Genomic DNA, 21,220 nt, shown 5'->3' on the forward strand with positions numbered 1-21,220 from the left:
TGGAAAAAAAATGGAAAAAAGGAAAACTTTGGGAAAAAGGGGAAAAAAAAAAAAAAGGTAATTTTTTTTTTTTTTTTTTTTTTTAAGAAACAGTTTCTTTTGCCTTATTTTGTTACCATTATTGTCATTTTGGTCCTTAATGACCAGTACTAGGTAACAGGGCTGTGCTGGCATTGCTAGGTAACGGCCTGGTGACCGCTGAATGTGACTTAACAAAAAACATTAACTTATAGCTAAAAAAATGGCTAGGTGTTTACTTTTGAAGCACTTGGGTTGTTTTCAGAAGTTGAAAGTATAAAAACACGCAGAATGTGAATTTTGCTTCATCTTAAAACGAGGCAACCATTCAGTTTCCTTTTTTTCCATGATGAAATGTAAATCGCGGTACTGTTTAAGGTTAGAAAGCATATCAAATTAGAAACTATTCCCTACAGAAATAATTCACTAATATGGATTTTCAACCGCCGTTCTGCTTTTTGGAGCGCTTCCCATTGGGATTTGGAGGAAGAAGTCTGAGCAGAGGTCACCAGACCTCCTTTTCTCACCACTTTACTCTTCTGTGGGATATTTGGGCTTTCCAAAGCCAGCTGGAAAATACAACCTTTCCACCATAACTCGCTCTTCCCCTAGCTAGACCTCATCCCTCTGAAATCAAACCCGCTGAGATAAATCTGGAAGGCCGCCAACCAAGAAGCGGAAGCCCCTTTTCACTTTTTCGCCTTTCAAAGATAGCTGAACTTCTAGCTCTGTCTGGAAATGATTTTAATTTCTGGTTCTCCAACAACAAATTTTAACCACTGTAAATGGGAAAAAAAAACCTGTTCTGAACTCCTTCTGTTACAGGATGCAGTCGGTTGGGTTTGAAGCTCTTTGATTGATATCCGTCCACCAGCAGAATGGATTCCATGAGATCAGAGTCACTGCAAACGGTGTCGACAGCTTCCCCTTTCTGTAATGTCTGACTGTTTGCCAGAATCTTTTCATGGCCGATGGAAAACTATGCTCCCTAGCTCCTCAAGATGCTTTCTTTAGACGGAAAGATCTTTTCCATCTCAGGACCTACAGCCACGGTTCGGACCAACACTAACACCCTCTTGGCTACAACTACATATCGCTGTGATGGACCACATCCCATTTGGTTTCAATGGAATATGAAATACCAGTGCCAAAATTAATATTGGTATGCAAAACCAGTAAAACAAATGACCTGTTTTGTTGGTTGGTGCATCATTCACACCAGCCATGTCCAGTCTGCTTTAATCAAACTGTAGTCCATTTTTCCAGAAAGTCCGGTTCTTTTGGGGCGGTGAGAACTCTGATTGGGACCAAAAAACAAACTCTGGTCCGCCCAAAAACCTCAGTTTGATTGAAATGAACAACAGCGCTGTTTGAATGTATATGTGACTGCCAATCAGACTGGAGACGGTCCCAAAAGCAGGAAGTGGACTACAGTGCAGGGCATTCTGGGTAAAAACGACCAAAACAAACGTTAGCATGAGAAATGGCTCATGATCGTTTACGAAATACAAAAGAGGAATCCTGAAACTGCTCAAATCTGACGCCATTTTATTTTTGTTTACATTTCCTGAAGAAGGAAGTTGCACTCAGTTTCTTCTTCAGAGGTTTCTGTGTTGCTTTCTTCAGTGGTTCTTGGTGCAGCGCCCCCACAGGTGGGGAGGGGAACAGATTTTCAATAGTTTGGTTCGTTTGACTCTAGTGTGAAAGCGAACAGCAGCAGCATAAAATGTAACAAATGTTGCAATTTTGTTCCCTGTGAAACTCACTTTACTTAGGTTGCTTCTGACGCATCAACATTGAGAACTGAAAATGTTTACTTTTGACCCGAGATACCAAAATCATAAATTTTCTTCACTCGTCAAAGTTCAGAATGTTACGACTTAATGGTGTATTTTCTTGGGTTATGTTGTGATAATGGTTTGTGTTACTCATCAGCAATATGGCAACTCACTCATCAACTCACTTGATTGCTGTATACTCAGGACTCGCGTTCAATTGTACATAATCCAGAAGGTCAAAGGTCAGACAAACACAGGTTCATATTTCATTATGCAACCTCTCTACCTTGATGTCAGTAGGAAACCCTGATGTAATAAAATCAACCACACAATTGGGATTGCATCCAAGAAAGACACAAAATCTTACCAAGTATTTCTGGCGCAAACATCTTAGCACACATGAAATAAAATAAAAATACTTGAAAGTAACTTTAGATATAGGAGCCTTTTTAAGCAAATAATTTCTTATTATTTTCATTTCCAATTTAAATGGCAGATTAATACACTTCTAACAAGACATTTTCCTCATATTACCACTGAAATAATCTGCCAGTGGTAGTAGTAATATTTCATCGACATTAAGGAATGACTTACTTGAAACAAGCTCCTATAAATTCTAAAAAGTTACTTCTGATTTATTTTAAGTTACTAAAATACTGTCACCAGAAACCAAATAAAAATACTTGGGAAGACTTTATGTTTCTGCAGTGAGCTAGTGGAACCAGCACTTTTTTCATAAAATTTTAAGGACTTATCTTAAACCCAGCTCCCATCTCTTAATAAAAAGTTACTTTTGTCTTATTTTAAGTTGTAATAAGATATTTGCGCTAGAAACTAGACGAAAAATACTTGCTAAGATTTCGTGGGGGTGGAGCGTTTTTGTAGAGCTATAGGTAACCAGGTGCAAAAACGTACATAATTAAGTAAATTAAATAAATGGATAAATAAATTGACCAAATAAATAAATGGATAAAAACTCAGAAGTACGAGCATTAACATGTTTGAGGAACATAAAAAAAGCAAATCCACCTACTTGGCAACATCCAGAATGGTCTGCACTCTGATGGCTCCATCAAGATGAACATGCAGCTCGATCTGTGGATGAAGACAATCAATCAATCAATGTTAATTTCTCACACACGGGAAGGAGGCCCCATCTTCCTGGACCAAACAGAGCAGTGCAGCTGAGGTTGTACTTTGGCTGCAGCTCATTGTGCATACAGAGCACACGGTTGGGCAACCAGTGGCGAACCAGGCCGGGGGCGCCACAGGGGGCAAACAGGAACGGCCGGCTTGGCTCCCCCTCTGTTGCTGAAAGCTGTGATTTATGCCAGCAGATGAAGTGGAAGAATCTTGACTCGTCCCTCAACGAGTTAGATAAGTTGCTCCGATTAAGGAAGAGCAAAGTGAGGCTCGTCATGACCTAAAGCTTGAGAGCAGGCCAGGACAAACCTCAGATGATTCAAATCAGATTCCTTGCTGCTTAGCCGCTTGGCATGTGTTGCTTTGGACTGGAAATGCAGCTGAGCTACATGATTTCTAGTTGTGAGAAATAAGATTCAGTTTAAAAAAAATAAAGCTGCAGAAAAACAAAGCATATGTTGTTTTCCTTGGATGTGAACAAACCATTACGAACTTATGAAGATATTTCATACTATTGACCTGGCAGAGACTGATGATATGTAAATAAAAGCATTCTGTATATCAGACTTTTTATTCCCACACATTTGAATAATAGCTGCACGGCAAAAACACAAAATCTTATGAAGTAATTTTGGTAGTTCAAATGCCTTCGTACACCTGGAATAAGACAAAACTAACGTACAGGTAACTTTTCAGCAAAATATAGGAGCTCGTTTTAAGTAAGTAATTCCATATTATTGATGACAACCTACTTGCTCCATTGATTATTTCACTTATAAGAAAGCATGTATAATTTGCCAATGTAGATAGTACTTTTTCATCAATATTAAGGAATTAGACTCTAAAGAAACTCATATCTTGCTTAAATGTTACCTGTAAGCTAATTTTGTCTTATTTCAAGATATTTGCATAGTTGCCTTGCAATAAAAGGTTTAGGTGGTCATTTGTACTTGTAATGAAAAATTTTATTACATTACGAGTGTGTTGAACTTATGGTGCAATGTTTAGGGAATATCCTTGTCTGAGTCGCCTCTCTGAAGGTGAGGATAAGCAAGTCAATTTCCACATTAATTTGTCGAACAGCAAGCTCCAAATGTTGAATATTTGCTGGAAAATATTTTAAAATTTTGAGATTAATCTCAGAAATGTTCTAGAAAACACTTTCTGAGCATGAATAGCAGAAATTTGTGAGAGAAAAAAAACTGACTTTAAGGTTAATCTCTGAAATTTTTCAGTTTCAAAAGTAGATTTTTACTTTTTTGAGATTCCAAGTTTTTTTTTTTATAAATGTCTAAGATTAATCTCAAAATGTCAGGTTTTTTTGGCAGAAATTTACTCTTCCTTTATTTCCATCTATGATGAACTGTAACCTGGAAGAGGAGAGACTTGGACTAACCCAGAGCTCCTATCTGGGTGGGACAAACCCATGTAGGTCAAAGGTCGCCTTCGACATGGGAAACGTCTTGGGTCCCACCTGGAAGTGCTTGAGACGGAAATATCCTCTTGGACTTATTACTTCAACAATCCATTCTCAGTTTAACTGAAGATGATGGGCAGATTTTTTTTTAGCTTTAAATATGTTGCTTTAATAACACTTAAACATTATAACTGGTTATTTGTCACCAGGGCTGGCCCAAGCATTTTTCGGGGCCTGGGCACATTTTAATTTGGGTGCCCCCTTACCAACATGTATAATTTCTAACACTCCATCTGTGTAACATAGCTACTATCATTAGCATCATTTTTAATCAGCTTACATTATACCACTGTTATTATGGCTGCTGATTTTAAAGTATAAATTATTTGGATTTTGAAATGCAGAGTGGCATTTAAGTGCGTTGCATCATTTTAATCATTTGAAAGTAACAAACACTAAATTTACAGTAAATAAGTCAACAGGTTTGATATGTTATATCTCCCCAACAGTGACAGAAGTAAGAGATCAACCTATTGTTTACAAACTATAAAAGATACAAAAATTGTATTTAGTTCCAATATATTTTTTTTTATCATGCTAGCTTAACTCTCATACCTTTGGCCGGCTCTGTTTGCTACCCATTTGTTGAGAAAAACTGTTTCAGTTCTAAAATTAAATCTCCATCTGCACAAATTAATCGATCTACTCTCTGATTCATGAGTTTTCTAGCTTTTCTTTTTATTAATAATTTTTTTAAATGCTGCAGCTTCAGAGCTGTTCAGATGATGAAATGCTTCTCCACTCGATATCTATTCCAGGAAATCATGTGGCTGTTCTCTCAGTTCTCCCTGCAGCATGTTGCGGTCGTTTTAAATTAATCCCGTGACACTGAAGATGTCTGCAGTTTTGCAAGAGAAATGTTTTATATCAGAGTATGAAGCCAAAGAGGAAGCTCAGATGAACTGAGGAGATTCAGATTTATGACCCTCCCTAATGCAGCTTTTTTATTCACGTCCCTTTTTGCTAAAAAACAAACAAACAAAAAAAACACTTTTAATGTGATCCAGCTGTGCCATAATATAATAAAAACTCACTTTTACTTTATTTTAAGAAAACTGAATAACTTGGATAAAAATAAGCTGCAACATCTTATAAAAGTATTAATTTCTCAAACTTTTTCTCATTTTGGACCACAATCACACCAGAGCATAATGCTGCCACCACCGTGCTTTACCATGGGAAGAGTTTATCTTTTTTATCACCAATAGGATCCGTGTTGGTCCGTCATAAAAAAATTTTATGACGGAAAACTATCATGTGGTTCTCACATGATAGAGTGAAAAAGCTCTATATGTGAATATATTTTCAAACATTTTTGTGCAGAAGATTCCCACTAGTTATTAGTTTCATATTTGTGGATCATTTAATGCATGATATTTCAGACAGTTTTTGGTCTTTTAGTCCCAACTCATATTTTTTAATAAGCCAATTGATGCTAGAGTGCAAGTTTGGGTGTGAAGCCATTCATAGGGATGAAATAATGCAGCAGCTGCATCATTTCATTCTGCTGTGTGAAACCGTTTTTGATTTTCGGCCACACATTATAGCAGAATTGATGGATAAACCTAATAAAATGTTGCACAAACTGTACAGCACTTGTTGCTCATTTACGCTGCAGCGCGTCGTAAATGTTGACTCATCCGCCGGGACATGATCTGAATTTGGAAGAGAGTCAATTATAAAAGAATGACTCAGACTGAACGCCCTGCATAATTAAAACAATGAGATGCATCATGAGGACTTTGGAAATAGTTGGTGCATACAAATAGTTTAATTAGAGTTATTTTGATTACGTTAGAACGTTAAGAGCCTCTTCGATTGTCTCAGACAATTTATGCAAGAGTCACAACAAAAATAGCAGCGATGTAGCATTGCCTCATTCTTTGTTTGGTGAAAATTAAACGTTTCCAAACACAGATGATTTTAGCGTCACATAAGACACAGATCAGATTATCAGTCTCCTTCCAAGTTTGTTTTTGACATATGGCAGCTTTTTGAGTTGTACCTGAGAACTGTGTGGATTTTGAGAAACTTTGTGGGCAATAGAGAAATTGGAGACTCAGTTTTCACAGTCAATCTTACAAACTTTCTTAAATGTCACCATTTCAAACTAATTATTTAAGAAATAAGATAAATATTCAACTCTAACCTAAATATTTAGCTTGGTGCTAAATATTTTAGCAAACAAAATATTTCGCTTACAAACTAAATAGTTAGCTCCAAAGCAAACCAAATATTAACTGCCAAGTAAATATTTAGTCTAGCTCTGAACTAAATATTTAGATAGTAAGCTAAATATTTAGATAGTAAGCTAAATATTTAGCTTACTAACAGAAGATTTTACTCCATGCCATGTATTTAGCTACCAAGTTAATATTAGCTCCAAGCTAATTATTTAGCCTGTAAGCTAGTCACAGTTAGCTTACAAATTATAATATTTAATTTGTAAGCTAAAAATTGTAAGCTAATGTACATATTTTGCTCCAAACTAAATATGTAGTTAGCAAGCTAAATATTTATAACCACATACAGTTTATAGTTTGTATTAGCTTACAAACTATAATTTTTAGTTTGTAAGCTAAATATTTAGCTCCAAATTAAATACTTTGCTCCAAACTTAAAATTTAGTTAGTAAGCTATAGCGCCAGACTAAATCAAGCATCTTACAAACTAAATTTTTACCTCCAACTGGAAAGCTACATATTTAGCTCCAATCTTGAGTTCTTTGCAGACAAGCTAATTAGAGTATTTAGCTACCAAGCTAAATAGCTCAGTTTACTCATTTTAGTTTGGATCTATAGCCAAATATTTTACTCTATACATTTAGCTTTGTAGCAAATTAGTTAGCTTACAAACTATAATATTTCATTTGTAAGTTAGCTTATATACTAAATATTATAGCTCCAAACTAAAATAAGTGAAACTGAGACGTTAGTTTTCAGGACAGATGACTGAACTCATTAACCTCATGAAGGTGATGCAACACTCCAAAAACAGAATCAGCACAATAAGTTTGCATGTTGAGCCTGTGAAGGTTGCTGCAGTGCACAGTGACCCCTGCGCCACAATAAGCTCTGAAGCAGCATATTAATATATAATGAGGTTATCTCTGCCAGCACTCCGCCTTCACTCTTTGCACAGCTGATCTCCGTCATTTGCCCACATCCTCCACCCATCTTTCACTCTGACTCAGCCCTTTGTTGTCAGTTTATCAGCTATCAGAACGGGTACATGTTCAGTCAGGACTCCGATTCAAAGGGCACAAATGATTAAGAAGATGTGACAATATATGTTTAAATCAGGAGTGCCCAAAGTCAGTCTGAGGGCCGGCATCCTGCACGTTTTATTTCTCCCTGGTTTAACGCACCTGAATCAAATGATGGTTAGAGACCTAAGAGGAACATTGACAAGCTGAAAAGGTTGTTACTACCACCAGGGAGAGAATAAAACGTGCAGGATGCCGGCCCTCCAGGACAGACTTTGGACACCTCTGGTTTAAATGGAAAGCCTTTTCCTAGTGCCAATTAGAGCTATTTATTTTAACCTTATTAGTGAGTTGGGTTTTTGACTTGCAGAAGTAAAAAGTAACCGTCCTAAAAATTACTCAAGTAACAGTAAAAAGTCTGCACAAGTACCGAGTAAAATTATCAGTCCTTTAATATTTAAAAATTACATATGAGATGGACTAAAATATAGTCATGTGAAATTTTTGGTATTTTAATGACATAAATAAAAAAAATGTTAAAGAAAAGCTTTCCAAATTAGTTTCTTTCAATAAAAATATTAAGAAATTTCAACAAAAATTGTGTGCATTTTGTTCTCTGTCTTTTTTGGGCTAAAACATGTTTGTTTTTCATTCAGTGGGCAGAAAATACGGAAATGTTACTCAAGTAAGAGTAGCGATGCTTCATACGCGAGTAAAAGTAAAAAGTACATTTTGACTAAATGTAGTTAACCACCAAAAAGTGGGTTTCATTTAATATTCTCGGTTGTTTCCCAACGACCCGGTAGCAGAAGCAAGACGAACTTCCTCGTTGAAAACACGCGTCCATGCCAACCAAAGCGAAGTTTTTGATTTTCCTCCTTCCTAATTGGCTCAGAAACACCTTACCGCTGCGGATGTTCTCTCGCTTGTACTCCCTGTACCTTCAGTCTCACTGTACTTACTGTGCCGGCGGCAGCAGCACCGTGAAACCAGCCCGTCAATAACACTTTGAGCCGCCGGGTTCTCCGGCTTTCTGACGTACCTTGGGCTTGTTGAACACCTCTGAATGTGGGGAGCGCTCGGCCATGATCGGGAGCCCGCGGCAGTCGGTGGGTTTGCTGGTGCGTACTGAGCTGAGGAGAAGCGGAGAGCCGAAGCCTATCGCGGTTCGTCGCGCTATTATATGCATGACTCAGAGACACGCCTTTATTCTGCTAACTGTTAGAAAAAAAAAGAAAAAAAACACACGCACACACACACTCAGCACAGTTGGCTCTGCAGATAACAGCAGCGAGAGGCCGGGGAAGATGTTGTGCAGGGCGAAGCAACAGGCTGCACGCCGCTTCGTCACATTTAGGCTGGGTACGGAAGGATTAGCGGCCCGGGATGGCAGCAGCTTTCCACCCATGTGATGAGAGCTTTACAGTAAGGCCAATTAATCAACGAACCAGGTCACCAAACTGGTCCCAATTCTCAGTAAAAGATTTCAGAACTTTAATCCAGAGTTGGGAAGCAGCTACATTTCCACAATTTGGGGGAAAAAATTACTTTTAGGAGTATTTTTGTTAGGCTGTACTTTTTACTTTTTTATCTTAAGGTATCGCTACTCTTACTTGAGTAACATTTCTGGATTCTCTACCCACTGAACCAAAAATTCACCAGACACAGACACACACCTGCAGTTTTTATTAAAGCTATTGGTTTTTATTGATAGAAACTGATTTGGAAACAATTTTTTGTCCCAGATTTTGTTATGTGTTGTTACTTGCATGAATTATTGTCAATTTGATCCTTAAAATGCCAAGAATTTCCACTTCACTTTATATTTTGGTGCATCTAATTATGTAATATTAAGATATATGATTGATCATTTGATAAATTACTCACTACTTTTTACCAAATACTTTTTGACTCTTACTTGAATAATTAATTATAATAATTAATTGAATAACTACTTTTTTAACTTTACATGAGTAAAACATGTTGAAGTAGTGCTGCTTTTACTTGCCTGATTTTGTTTTTTCCATTCTATTTGCTCTGTAGAGTCATGCAAACTATCTTTGTTGTTAAGAAAAATGTTAAAATTGCACTAAATTAAATCAAATCTGCCTGTGCAGCAGTTTTAATGACCAATGCAGCTGTAAAACTGACCACATCAGCATATCTGGCTGTTCTTCCTCATTCCACTTTCATATTAAATGTGAATCTAAGGATAGAAATAATCTCTTCTGGGCTTACTTTGTTTAAAAATCCAGCTCAAACATATAAATTTATCACCCACAGAAAGTTTTCTTGGATCAGATTCCACTGAAGTCACTTCTGAGGATAAACAGAAACTCTCAGCTTCAGACTTTTTCTCCCTTTTTCACTAAAATGTTCCAGCAGTCCAGGAAGATTTCTGTAACGTTTTATCAACACACACATCAAAACTGCAGAACGGTAACATCCCTGAAACCTCATTTCAAAACCTCATGTTTTATGCCACAAAATGCATGGTAAAACATTTTCTATATTCACTTTGCCAAACATAGCATTTCTGTTTGGCTCAACAGGTTTGTGTGGTTTTCAAAAACGGAACAAAAACGATGGAACAACAAAATGATGTCAGTACAGGGGTGGCAATCCTGGTCCTGCAGCTCTTCTATGTCTCCCTGGTCCAACACGCTTGGATCCAATCACCTCCTCAGTGCAGTCAAGTTCTGCAGAGTCCTGCTAGCGACCTCATTATTTGACTCAGGTGTGTTGAAGTAGAGAAACATCTAAATGTTGCAGGAGACCAGCCCTCCAGGCCTGGAGTTTCCCTAAAACTCCTGGGAAATTCCCCTGTGTTAGTAAAATCTAGAAATTTTGTCCAGATACTTTATTCTTTTGCTCAGTAAAGTTATGAAAGCTATGCTTAGAGTGAAAAAATAAAAGTCTGTGCTCTACTTTTAGCAGAGGCTTCTGGGATTCCTCTGGAGCTCTGTGGGCTGTTGGTGGTTTCACAAAACAGCTGCTCCACTCCAGGCCTAACCAAAACCTTTAACGTTATTTTTTTATTTTCTATTTTTTTAACGTCTGGACTTCTGAGGTCGACTATTTTGGTTCCTGTGCCATTGTCAGGCGTCTAGATACAACCTAAGGCAATTACAAAACGCTGGATGGTTTTCATTTGTTTAGTCATTTATGTATTTATTTTAACAATTCTTCAAGTTTTCCTTTTCTAATTAAATATTTATTGGTAATTAATTATTTTATTAATTAGAGTTGAACTCTGCTGCATTGTTCTTTGCAGCAAGATGAAAAACAGCTCCTAAAACTAGAAGCGGGTGTAAATAATGGACAGATTGAATCAATAAATTTACTTAAATAAAGAACAGAAAACATTTTAATTTAAAAGATAAAATAAAAAAATATACTTAAAAAACACGTTTGTGGAGTTTTTAGCAAACTTCAAAGCTAAAACAAACTCAACACGTTAAACTTAATAGCTTGTGAAATTGTTTGCTTTTTCTTTCCTTTTTCATACAAAAGCAGAAACTAATGGAGAAATAAATTGTTCAAGGATTTGCAGGAATATAAGAAATGAAGCAACCTGTTGGAAAACTCCCAGACTCCTGTGTTTGTTGCACCACTGACTCAATGTTAAAGCTAAACCTGTTTATTTACAGGAGTTGCTCACATTACCACATTAGTAACGGAAAAACATATATATTCTCCCCAGCTGATTGTTTATCCGCTGCAAAACATTCATTAGTTGCTCATTAGTGAGCAAACAGCTTGGCTCTAAACATAAAACATGTTGTGTCATTTTCACTCGCCAAAACAAGATGAGATCACATTTATATGTTGCACAAGAAAATGAAGGAAGTCTCAGCACGATTGACAAATAGAGGTGGAAAGTGTTGCATCAGAAAATGAAGGAAGTCTCAGCATGATTGACAAGTAGAGGTGGAAATTGCAAAATATTCGCAACATTTAAGATAATTAAAATTTAAGAAAAATAAGGGAACCAGTAATTTATGCTCTTTTATAATAACTACTTCCTTTTTCTATACCCTCCACATCAACCAGCAAATAAATAAATACATAAAAAATGTTTTTATATGCTTGGAAAACTAATTTGAGAACAATTCATCTTATAAGCTAACTTAGCGGTTTAGATTTCTGAAGGAAGTGCTGATTAAAACCTAACAGGAGAAATGCTGGGAAAATTATGCTACTTTCCTCCAGCAGGTGGCGCCAAATATCCACCCATTTTGTCAAGGACGAAGATTTTAGCAGTGACACAAACTGTATGAGGCCTTTCAGATTTATAAATTTATTACTAATTCATTATTCAGTAATATATTTATAAATCTGAGCTTTAAATTTACTTAAAAAGGGCTTTATAAATAAAATGGATTATTATTGTTCTGTTGTGTTTTGTGACTTCACTGTTTGTAGTTTTTTCTTACTTTTTTCAGATATGTTTCTAACGCATTTTTATGGAAGAGGATTAGGGTCACTGGAAATTTTTTTTAAAAATTCTGACTTTAATCTCAGAATCCTGAGATTAAAGTCAGAACTGTTTCATTTTTTTCTAGTGATCCTAATCCTCTTCTGTACGTTTTGAAGAAAAAAGGTAAAGAAATTTATCATCTAACTGATCAAATTTTAGTGACTACTCAATGTTTACTTTATGATAACTTTTATATGCTTCTCTGACATGTTCATAGCAGCTTATTTTAGGTTTTTGTGTTTGAAGTTGATCCATCTGTTGGCTTCTGATTTTATAAGAACAAGTAAATAAATTAGAATATCATTGAAAAGTTTATTTATTCTATATAGATTTATTACAGAGGTTAGGTATGTCACTATAAATTTTGCTGGAAGATAGTTATTCAAATAAACAATAATATTGTATAATAATTTATAATAATATATTGATAATGGAATAGTAATGTAAGTTTGTCTTCTCAAAGAATGGATTTCTAAATGCAGAAATCCAATTTACCAACGAGGAAGGAGGAATGTTGTCTTCTATCACACTAATGGAAAGTTGAGTGGAAGGAAAAAGTATGGTCAGAAAAGGTTTACAAGCAACAGGACAACCAGACTTAAACAATAAAACAATAAAAAATATTGTTGTCATAATACATGAGTGGGCTGCACAGTGATGCAGTTGGTAGAGCTGTTGCCTTGCAGCAAGAAGGTTCTGTGTTTGATTCCCAGTCCCGGTCTTTCTGCAAGGAGTTTGCATGTTCTCCCTGTGCATGCGTGGGTTCTCTCTGGATACTCCTGGTTCCTCCCACAGTCCAAAAGCATGACTGCCAGGTTAACTGGCCTCTCCAAATTCTCCCTAAGTGTGAGTGTGTGCATGGTTGTTTGTCTCTGTGTTGCCCTGCGACAAACTGGCGACCTGTCCAGGGTGTACCCTGCCTCTTGCCCGGAACCAGCACCAGCACCTCCTGACCCCACTTGGAACAAGGATGTAAGAAAACGGATGGATAGAAAGTAAACAACGCTTAATAAACACAACATTAAAGATGACCGCCAGATGGCGCCCTATCTAAACCTTAAAAAACCCCACAAAATTAGAACTGCATGTCAGCGCTAATTAAATAATTGAAATGTAAATCTTTTAGTTTGTAATGTTTAGAATTTTTTTTACATAAATGAGTATTCTTACAGAAAATACAACAATTTTATTTACAAAACCAGATATAAAACAGTTTGATTACAGCTCCCAATGCGAAGCTCCTCTTAGTTAAACAAAATAAACGTTTCTTTTTCTCTCTCTTTTTCTCTCAGAGCTCTGAAACAGACAAAAGTTTTGTGGATGGATAATATCGTCTTTCATTCTGTCTCACAAAAACTAGCAGTTATAAACTGCTTTCTGACTTTCCCACGCATTCAGCTGCTGCAGCGTTTTTCCACCCGTAATTCAGTTCTGCAAAACTCTGGCATTTCTCACACTGTTTATCTCACATCTGCACTCATTTAAACTCAATTTTCTGTAAAATCAAATCACTGTTTGTGTTGTTGTTGCTGGAAGATTTTTGAATATGCCAGCGATGCATGTGGGATGAAATCTGAAGAATAATTTACTGAAGATGTATTTTGCAGGCTTCTCCTTCATTTTTTTCTTGAATGTTTTTTCATTTTGAGCAGTGTTTGTGATTAAAGTGGCCTTCCTTTGCCTCAGATCTCTGCGGTGTCTGTGGATTTTATCTCTCCTGTAAGTGAAGTTGGCACCCGTCTCCGCTGAAAACTCTCTCACTGTTTACTCTGCACAGATGGAGTTTTGCTCTTGAATTGACTGGTTGTTTCTTGTTTATTTGTTTGGTTTTATTTTTAGAAAGTGAAGCTAGAAATGGATTCACTGTTGGTTTAGGTGTGTCAACAAACTCAGGATATTTTCATTTTCTGCCGCTTCAATAAGCACTTCAGAAACCTGCAAGGCCAGGATGAAGCTCAGAGAGACAGCAAAATATCTGAGTTAGCTTCAAGAGTTCAGCCCAGGCCAGCAGTGAGTAATGAAGCGTTAATGCTGCAAAACTAATTCCCATAAATAAAAGAAGCTGAGTCTAAGGGTGCGTTCACACTGCATCCTGAAGTGACCCATTTCCAATTTTTTTGCATATTGTGACCTGTATCAGATCTTTTCATGACAGTCTGTACAACACAGGTCCGATTTTTTTCGAATGTGATCCAGGCCACTTGGGTATCCGATTCAAATGTGGCCTAAGGTCGACTGGAACGTCATTGATACTCGACAAACGTCACTATTCTCCGACCTGACACGCCCATGCAGGAAGAAAAATAACAACCATGGAGGACTGTAATGAGGATTAATTTGATAACATGCTGGCTCCGGTCGAACAACTTCAAAATCGTAAGCTATGCTCCACAGTTAGCATCCACCTTTACTTCCGCAAACACTGAGCACTTTTACTTTTTTGTGACGGTTGGTAAATCACTGAGCACTATCTCGATGTATGACGTCATTGCGCCCTCTACTGTGCATGCGTGACACTTTCAGGTCGTTTGCAGTTCACACTGCAGAACACATACAGGTCGTATATATTTGGAAGTGTAAAAAATTACGCCAAAAAAAAAAAAAATCCAATTTGGCAAAAAAAATCAGAATTGCATCACTTTGGGCTGCAGTGTGAACAGCCTTTGAGTCTTAGAGTTGTTGTCTATGTAAAGTGAAGCTGGATACTAAATTCCTGAGTTTTTTGGCAGAAATTTACTCTGTCCGGTTTTTTTCCTGTCTAAAATGGCCCTAACACACTGTTGTTAAGGTTTGGACCTTTTCGAAATATCAATGTCAAAAAAATAAAAATAAAACTTGGGCTACTTTATTTGCTTAGTTTGGGGATTTTTTGGCCTGCGACAAGAAGTTTGGACACGTCTGTGTTAGTTATTTCTGCAGCTGATATTATTTAGACATTTGTCTCTCCACCTTCACCAATGTGTTCATCCCGCAGCTGTCACTAGGAGTGAATGGGATCTGTTGACACAGGAAGCGATCTTTCACCTGTGAAGGTCAAGAGGCAACCTTTGGACAGGATGGTGTCCGTATCGTCCGCTCCGGGTGTTTCCCTGGCAACACCGTGGGACTTTCACACGTCGGCCAGGAATGACTGGAATCCAGGTGTAATTTTTATGGAAAACATTTTGGCAGCTGTATGAAAAATCCCATTTGGAAACCTCCATGTTAGGTCTGTGTGCGTGTGTATGTGCGCGTGCGTGTGTGCGTGTGTGCGTGTGTGTGTGTGTGTGTGTGTTTCCCACTGGCGGCTCACATCTGGACCGCATCTTGACATATTAGTCATGTTATCGTTCCGAATCAAATCTCCAAATTCCTTGCTGTTACAGTTTCCACTTGGTGGTTTGTCATGTCTGCGCCAGAACGTTTTTAGACTTTCAGTTTGTGGCATTTCTGTGATTGCTGTATTTAGTCTCTGGCTGAAAGGCGAGGCTGCTTTAAATCAGGCCTCACTTCTAGATTTTGGCCATGTTTTGATCGCTTATATGGAAGCCCATTTCTGCCATGAAACAAAAAAATTAATCCCCAACAGAAAGTCAAAATTTCGACTTTCAAAGTCATTATTATGAGAATTGAAGTCATAATTATGAGATAAAAGTCATCATTTTGGGCTTTAGAGCCATAATTATGAAATACAAAGGCATAATTATAACATTTTGCCATAATTACAAAATATAAAGTCATAATTTTGATTAACTCATAATTTTGAGATTTAAAGTTATAATTATGTGACAGACAGTCATAATTTTGAGACAAAAGGTCAATTATGGGATTAAAAGTCATAATTGTGAGATAAAAACTTCATTTTTTGAGGATTTGTTTTTTCTGTGTGTTTATGTTGGTTTCTGTGTTCAGTTCAGTCTCTGTGTACCCCTTGATTGATCCCAGCTGTGTCCTGTTTCCTTGATTACTCCCTTGCGTATTTAATCCCGCTGGTGTCTGTGTTTTCTTGTCAGGTCCTCATCTAATGTCAAGCTGATCAAACTTGCTGGAACTTGCCTGGGGTTGCTATGTAACTGGCAGAGTTCCGCTGAGGTTGTTGGGTAACATGCAGAGTTCCACTGGGGTTGCTAGGTAACGGGCAGACTTCCGCTGAGGTTGCTTGGTAACAGGCAGTGTTCCGCTGAGGTTGTTGGGTAACATGCAGAGTTCCACTGGGGTTGCTAGGTAACGGGCAGACTTCCGCTGAGGTTGCTTGGTAACAGGCAGTGTTCCGCTGAGGTTGTTGGGTAACATGCAGAGTTCCACTGGGGTTGCTAGGTAACGGGCAGACTTCCGCTGAGGTTGCTTGGTAACAGGCAGTGTTCTGCTGAGGTTGTTAGGTAATGGGCAAAGTTATTTAACAATAAGTAAAAAAACAAACAAAAAAACCCCATTAACTTCTTGCCAAAACCCAGCTGAGTGTTTTTTTTTTTTAAGTGTTTAGCTGCTTTTAGAAGCAGTGCAATCCCAAATCAAGGGCCAAAAACATGAAACTTGTGACTTTTGCTTAATAGGTCCCCTTTAAAGTGTCACTTCTCTTTTATATTTTAAGATAATGTGGTCATTTTGAGCAACTATGTCAGGTCTAAATTCAGATTTATGCTCCAATAACTTGGATGAAAATGAGAATTAAATTTCCTCCAAACCTGTTTTCAGACGGAACTGATCAGTAATGACTAGAAAATAATGGATCATCTCTCTACTTTACTGGAAGGATAAGCCAGCATGACCATGAACATCATAAGTAAACGTCTCATTATTTTTTTTTCTACCTGACTCATCCAGCAGGAAAGGATTACCTTTTCATGATGGGAAACTTTCAGCAACACGTGGAGCTGAAAACCTCAGACAGCAACCAGCAGCACGTGCATCAGGAGCTACTCTGCATTTTATTCACCTTGTGTCAAATATTGTACTGGAAGAAGATTTGGGTTGTAGCGGTTGCTTATTCTGAGTCACTCCTGGCACTGGTCAGAGCCACACACTGGAACAGTCAAACTTTGTCTGGGTTTGTCGAGGTCAGGAATGGTCAGCAGACAAAAACACATTTTCAGACTAAGAACAAAGTGAACTGGGCTTGTTTTCCACAAACGGCTCAGCGTAAGGTTGCAGACGAAAGACGAAGAGATGTCAACATTGTTGTTTATAAAAGGCCTTTTGCTGTTGGCTCAATGATTCTTGTATTATTGCTGAACCTTCACAGTTTTTCCTATAATTTGACTCACAACAGCCACCAGCATTTCAGGGAAACTTATAGTTTGCTTTTGTTCCATTGTTCAATTATCTTTGTTTACTTTACTTACATTTTTATGTAACTAATGGTGCTGAAGTCATGTCTTTTTATTGCCTATAGAGAGAGTGGCATATAATCACTGGTTTCCATACACTGGAAGGAGAATTGATGTTTTTTTTCTTTTTTAAAAATAAATAAATGAAATTCACACTGCAGCTTAAACTGGCCAAAACCAATCTTTGTTTTTTTCAAAAGCAACAATAAATTACCCAGTATTCTAATTAAATCAATAAATAGGTCTGTTTTTTATGGAAAAGGACATTTTTATTAAAGCTTTAAAACTTTAAAAGGGTTTTGCGCATTATTATCCGGTTAGCTAATTCTTTTGGGCTCGACAAAAAGAAAGAAAAACATTTAATCCATTTTCAAGAGAAGGATTTAAATCACTCTTTCTAGTTATATTTAGCCAAATTTAATAAAAATAAAAGCAGATTTCTGAGTAAAGGTCAGCAGACAGATGTGGTCCTACTTACCATAAAACTAAATAGAAAGCAAAGCCTGGTTATTAAAAGATAATTGGTTTGTGTCACCACTAACATTTGGCATTTTAATCTGTTGACACTCATTAAACATAAAAAGCCTCCATCTGCTTCAAATGGGCTCCAGATCTGACATTTCTGTATTAAAGCTGAAGTACTTAACTTCTATAAAAAATATTTTTTTACATACTGGCACAATGCCATGACGGTATGTTATGAGGCAGATAAATGTGCCGTAACACGCCCTCAATGAGCGTCCACATAGACTTTGTATGCTAACAAGACGCTCAAATCACGTTCAGTGTGATGGCGGATAAACAGCTTTCTTCTCCACTCTTAGCACATCTATCAGCGCATACGCGAGGATGACTGACAACGCTAAGGCCCGCCTCCAGACTCTGAATGGTTGTTTTTGGTCTGGAGTTGTGCATTTCTTCAGACGGCAATAATAGGTCAGGGAGGAGATGGAGGAGATCGATTTTTTCACAGATTGCTTGTCTGATAAACTGTCCCGACATAGTGTCAGTTTTAACAAATATGTAAAAAAAAAAAAAATTTCATACTGCAGCTTTAAAGAATAGTTCTCAATCTGCTAAAAATTGCTCTAGATGAGCCAAAAAAAAGACTACTGGATCAAACCTGACAGGTATTTGGCAGCATGCGTCCTGCTAAGACGGTAAATTGAAGAAAATTTGATGGAAATGTGTTCAGGTCTTGGGCTGACACTTCAGTCTGGAGCTGTTTGGATTCAGTTTCAGCTGTGAAATGAACAAACTGGCCTCTAACCCTTCAAACTGTCAAAGGTTATATTATATTTTCATCCTTGTTGAAATCCTGGTTAGTGTCTGATTTTGCCGTGAAGCAACACAACGTCCTCCAACATTTGCAAGTTCCACATGTTGGTGTTTTCAGACAGATTTGTGTCCAAACATGTGTTAGACATTTGGGCTCATGAATTTTGAAGGGTTAGTTCTGCTTTCAGCACCTGGATTTTAACTGATTCTGTAACATTTACAAGCGAAAGGATATATTTCTTATGTTTTTGCATTTGTAAATCAGCAAGAAATAAAAAAAATCTTCTTTTATAGGTTCAAATAATGTTTACACCGACTCAGATTCAGGCAATTTCCATGATTAGCATGCTTCTTTAATAAAGTCAGCCAAATGGGCCACACAAAGAAAACTTAAAAAATAAAATGACGGAAATAAAGTCATAATGTTACAGGAATTAGATCATAGTATTATGACAACTAAGTTGAAATAATGTGAGAATAGTCAAAGTATTGTCAGTAGAGTCATAATGTTACTTCACTCTAGTAATAACATGACTTTATTCTTAAAATATTGGCTTTATTCTCATTATTATGACTTTATTCTTTTAATAATATGACGTTATTCTATTATTATTCTGACTTTATTCCCGCATGACTTTTTTTTCACAATATTATGAATTTATTCTCAAAATATTGACTTTATTCTTATTATTATTACTTTCTTTTTGCAATTTAATACATTTATTCTTGTACAAGTTTATTCTCATAATATTTAATGACTTTGTTCTCAAATTCTTGACGTTATTCTTATAATTCTGACTTTGTTCTCGTAATATTTTAATGTTTTTTTTTATCAGTATACGCTTGTCTTAGAAACGACCCCGTCTGGTTTTGTGTTATTTTGTTCTCCTGTCTTGATTAGAACCGGTGGATCTAATTTCCGTTTGACTCGTTGTAGGTTTGTCATTCTGAAGCACAGCATCATTACTAATTTAACTAAAGAAAACATCTTATTTTTCTCCCAGTTCTTTGGAATAAACTGTTTAACAGCTATTATCCATTACAGTAAAATCCTTCCAGCCTCAGTCATTCACAAGGTGGACGGAAAACATGCGGCCGAGTCCAGGAATGTGAAAGCTGAATCTGAGTTTTTACAGTACATCCCTGCTTCCCGGCCACCTGGAGTCCATCCTGCTGCTACGCTAACACGTTCATCTATCTCACTGTCTGTCTGCGTCTATTTATAGCCTAGCTGGATTGGTTTCCAGCCCGCCCAGCGCTGGGAAACATGGCTGGTCCTGACATTCAGGAATCTAGTGTTACTTTGAAATTCTGCCTCATAATGGATGGATCGATTTAGAAGCTGCGTTCTTTCTGCCGTTCGTCTAGACATCCTGTGGCTGGATATGAATGAAGCAATGGAGCTTAAATAGGTAGTAAGACACAACATGAAACAACATTTAGACCTTTTTCTTTTTTATTACAACTTTACACCCAAAACCTTAAATTAGTTCAGATTTTTATTTAGAGTTGCACGGTTGAGCAGTTGGTGGCATTTATGGCCTAAACTGCCTTCAGCTATGTGTCTGTTTTAGCATTTCTCATTTTGTAAGGTGTATTTTTCCAGTAAATACTATGTTTAGTAAGGGCTTAACAGAGGATGTGAAAACTTCCTAAGGCAGAGGTTTTAAAGAGACAGAGTTTCAAGACGTTAAATCACAAAGTCAAATTTCTTTTAAGTTGTATTTGATACACAGTTTTGGAAAAAATTGAGACCACTGCACTGAACCCCATTGAAGACCTCATGGTTCATCGACCAAGTATTGATTTCTGAACTCTTCATGAGTTAAAACATTAGTATTGTTGTTTCTAAATGAATATGAACTTGTTTTCTTTGCATTATTTGTGCTCTGAAAGTAATGCATCTTTTTTGTTATTTTGACCATTTCTCATTTTCTGCAAATAAATACTAAATGTTTGCTTGGAATTTCAGAGACATGTCAGTGGTTCATAGAATAAAAGAACAATGCTCATTTTACTCAAACATGTACCTATAAAAAGTCAAATCAGAGATAATTTAAAGCGGTCTCTTAACTGTAAATAGCATTTTGTCTCAGACAGCAATATATATTTTTATAAATGAATTTAGTTACTTGATTATGTCATAAAATGACACAATATCCCTGAAAAACACATAATGCTGCCCTGTAGTGATTCCACACATCTGTCGCTTATCAAAAATGACACGTCGGCTCCTTGTGAAAACATCGGGAACATAGTTTCAACTTGAATCACATCTGTCGCCATAAAAGCCTGGTTGTTACTTAAGAGACCAGTTAGCTGGTGTATTTTTTCCTCCAGTGAAGCTCTGAAATCTCCAAGCGCACGAGGAAAGGAAAAAACTCAGGGTGGAGGTGTGTCTGCAAGTGGGTGGGAGGGTGGGTGCGTGGGCGTGTGCATGTGTGTGTGTGTGTGTGTGTGTGTGTGTGTGTGTGTGTGTGGGTGGGGGAGAGTGTGTGTGGGCGTGAGCGGGAGAGGGAAGGGGAGAACGGGCGG

General features: G+C 37.2%; 1 protein-coding gene across 1 annotated transcript in view; it reads right to left on the reverse strand.

The window, feature by feature from the left end:
- ada (adenosine deaminase) overlaps nucleotides 1-8,861 on the reverse strand; it is a 23,975-nt gene extending 15,114 nt beyond the window's left edge. The window contains exons 1-2 of the mRNA XM_015052400.1: nucleotides 8,664-8,861; nucleotides 2,830-2,891 (exon numbers count right to left, since the gene is read on the reverse strand). Coding sequence (XP_014907886.1) covers nucleotides 2,830-2,891; nucleotides 8,664-8,810 — 209 coding nt within the window. The 5' untranslated portion in view covers nucleotides 8,811-8,861. The remainder of the gene's footprint in view (nucleotides 1-2,829; nucleotides 2,892-8,663) is intronic.
- Between the last annotated feature and the right edge of the window lie 12,359 nt (nucleotides 8,862-21,220).

This window comes from Poecilia latipinna, unplaced genomic scaffold (assembly GCF_001443285.1).
Source record: "Poecilia latipinna isolate Pla-1442-1.1 unplaced genomic scaffold, P_latipinna-1.0 Scaffold1108, whole genome shotgun sequence".
Classification (NCBI taxonomy): domain Eukaryota; kingdom Metazoa; phylum Chordata; class Actinopteri; order Cyprinodontiformes; family Poeciliidae; genus Poecilia; species Poecilia latipinna.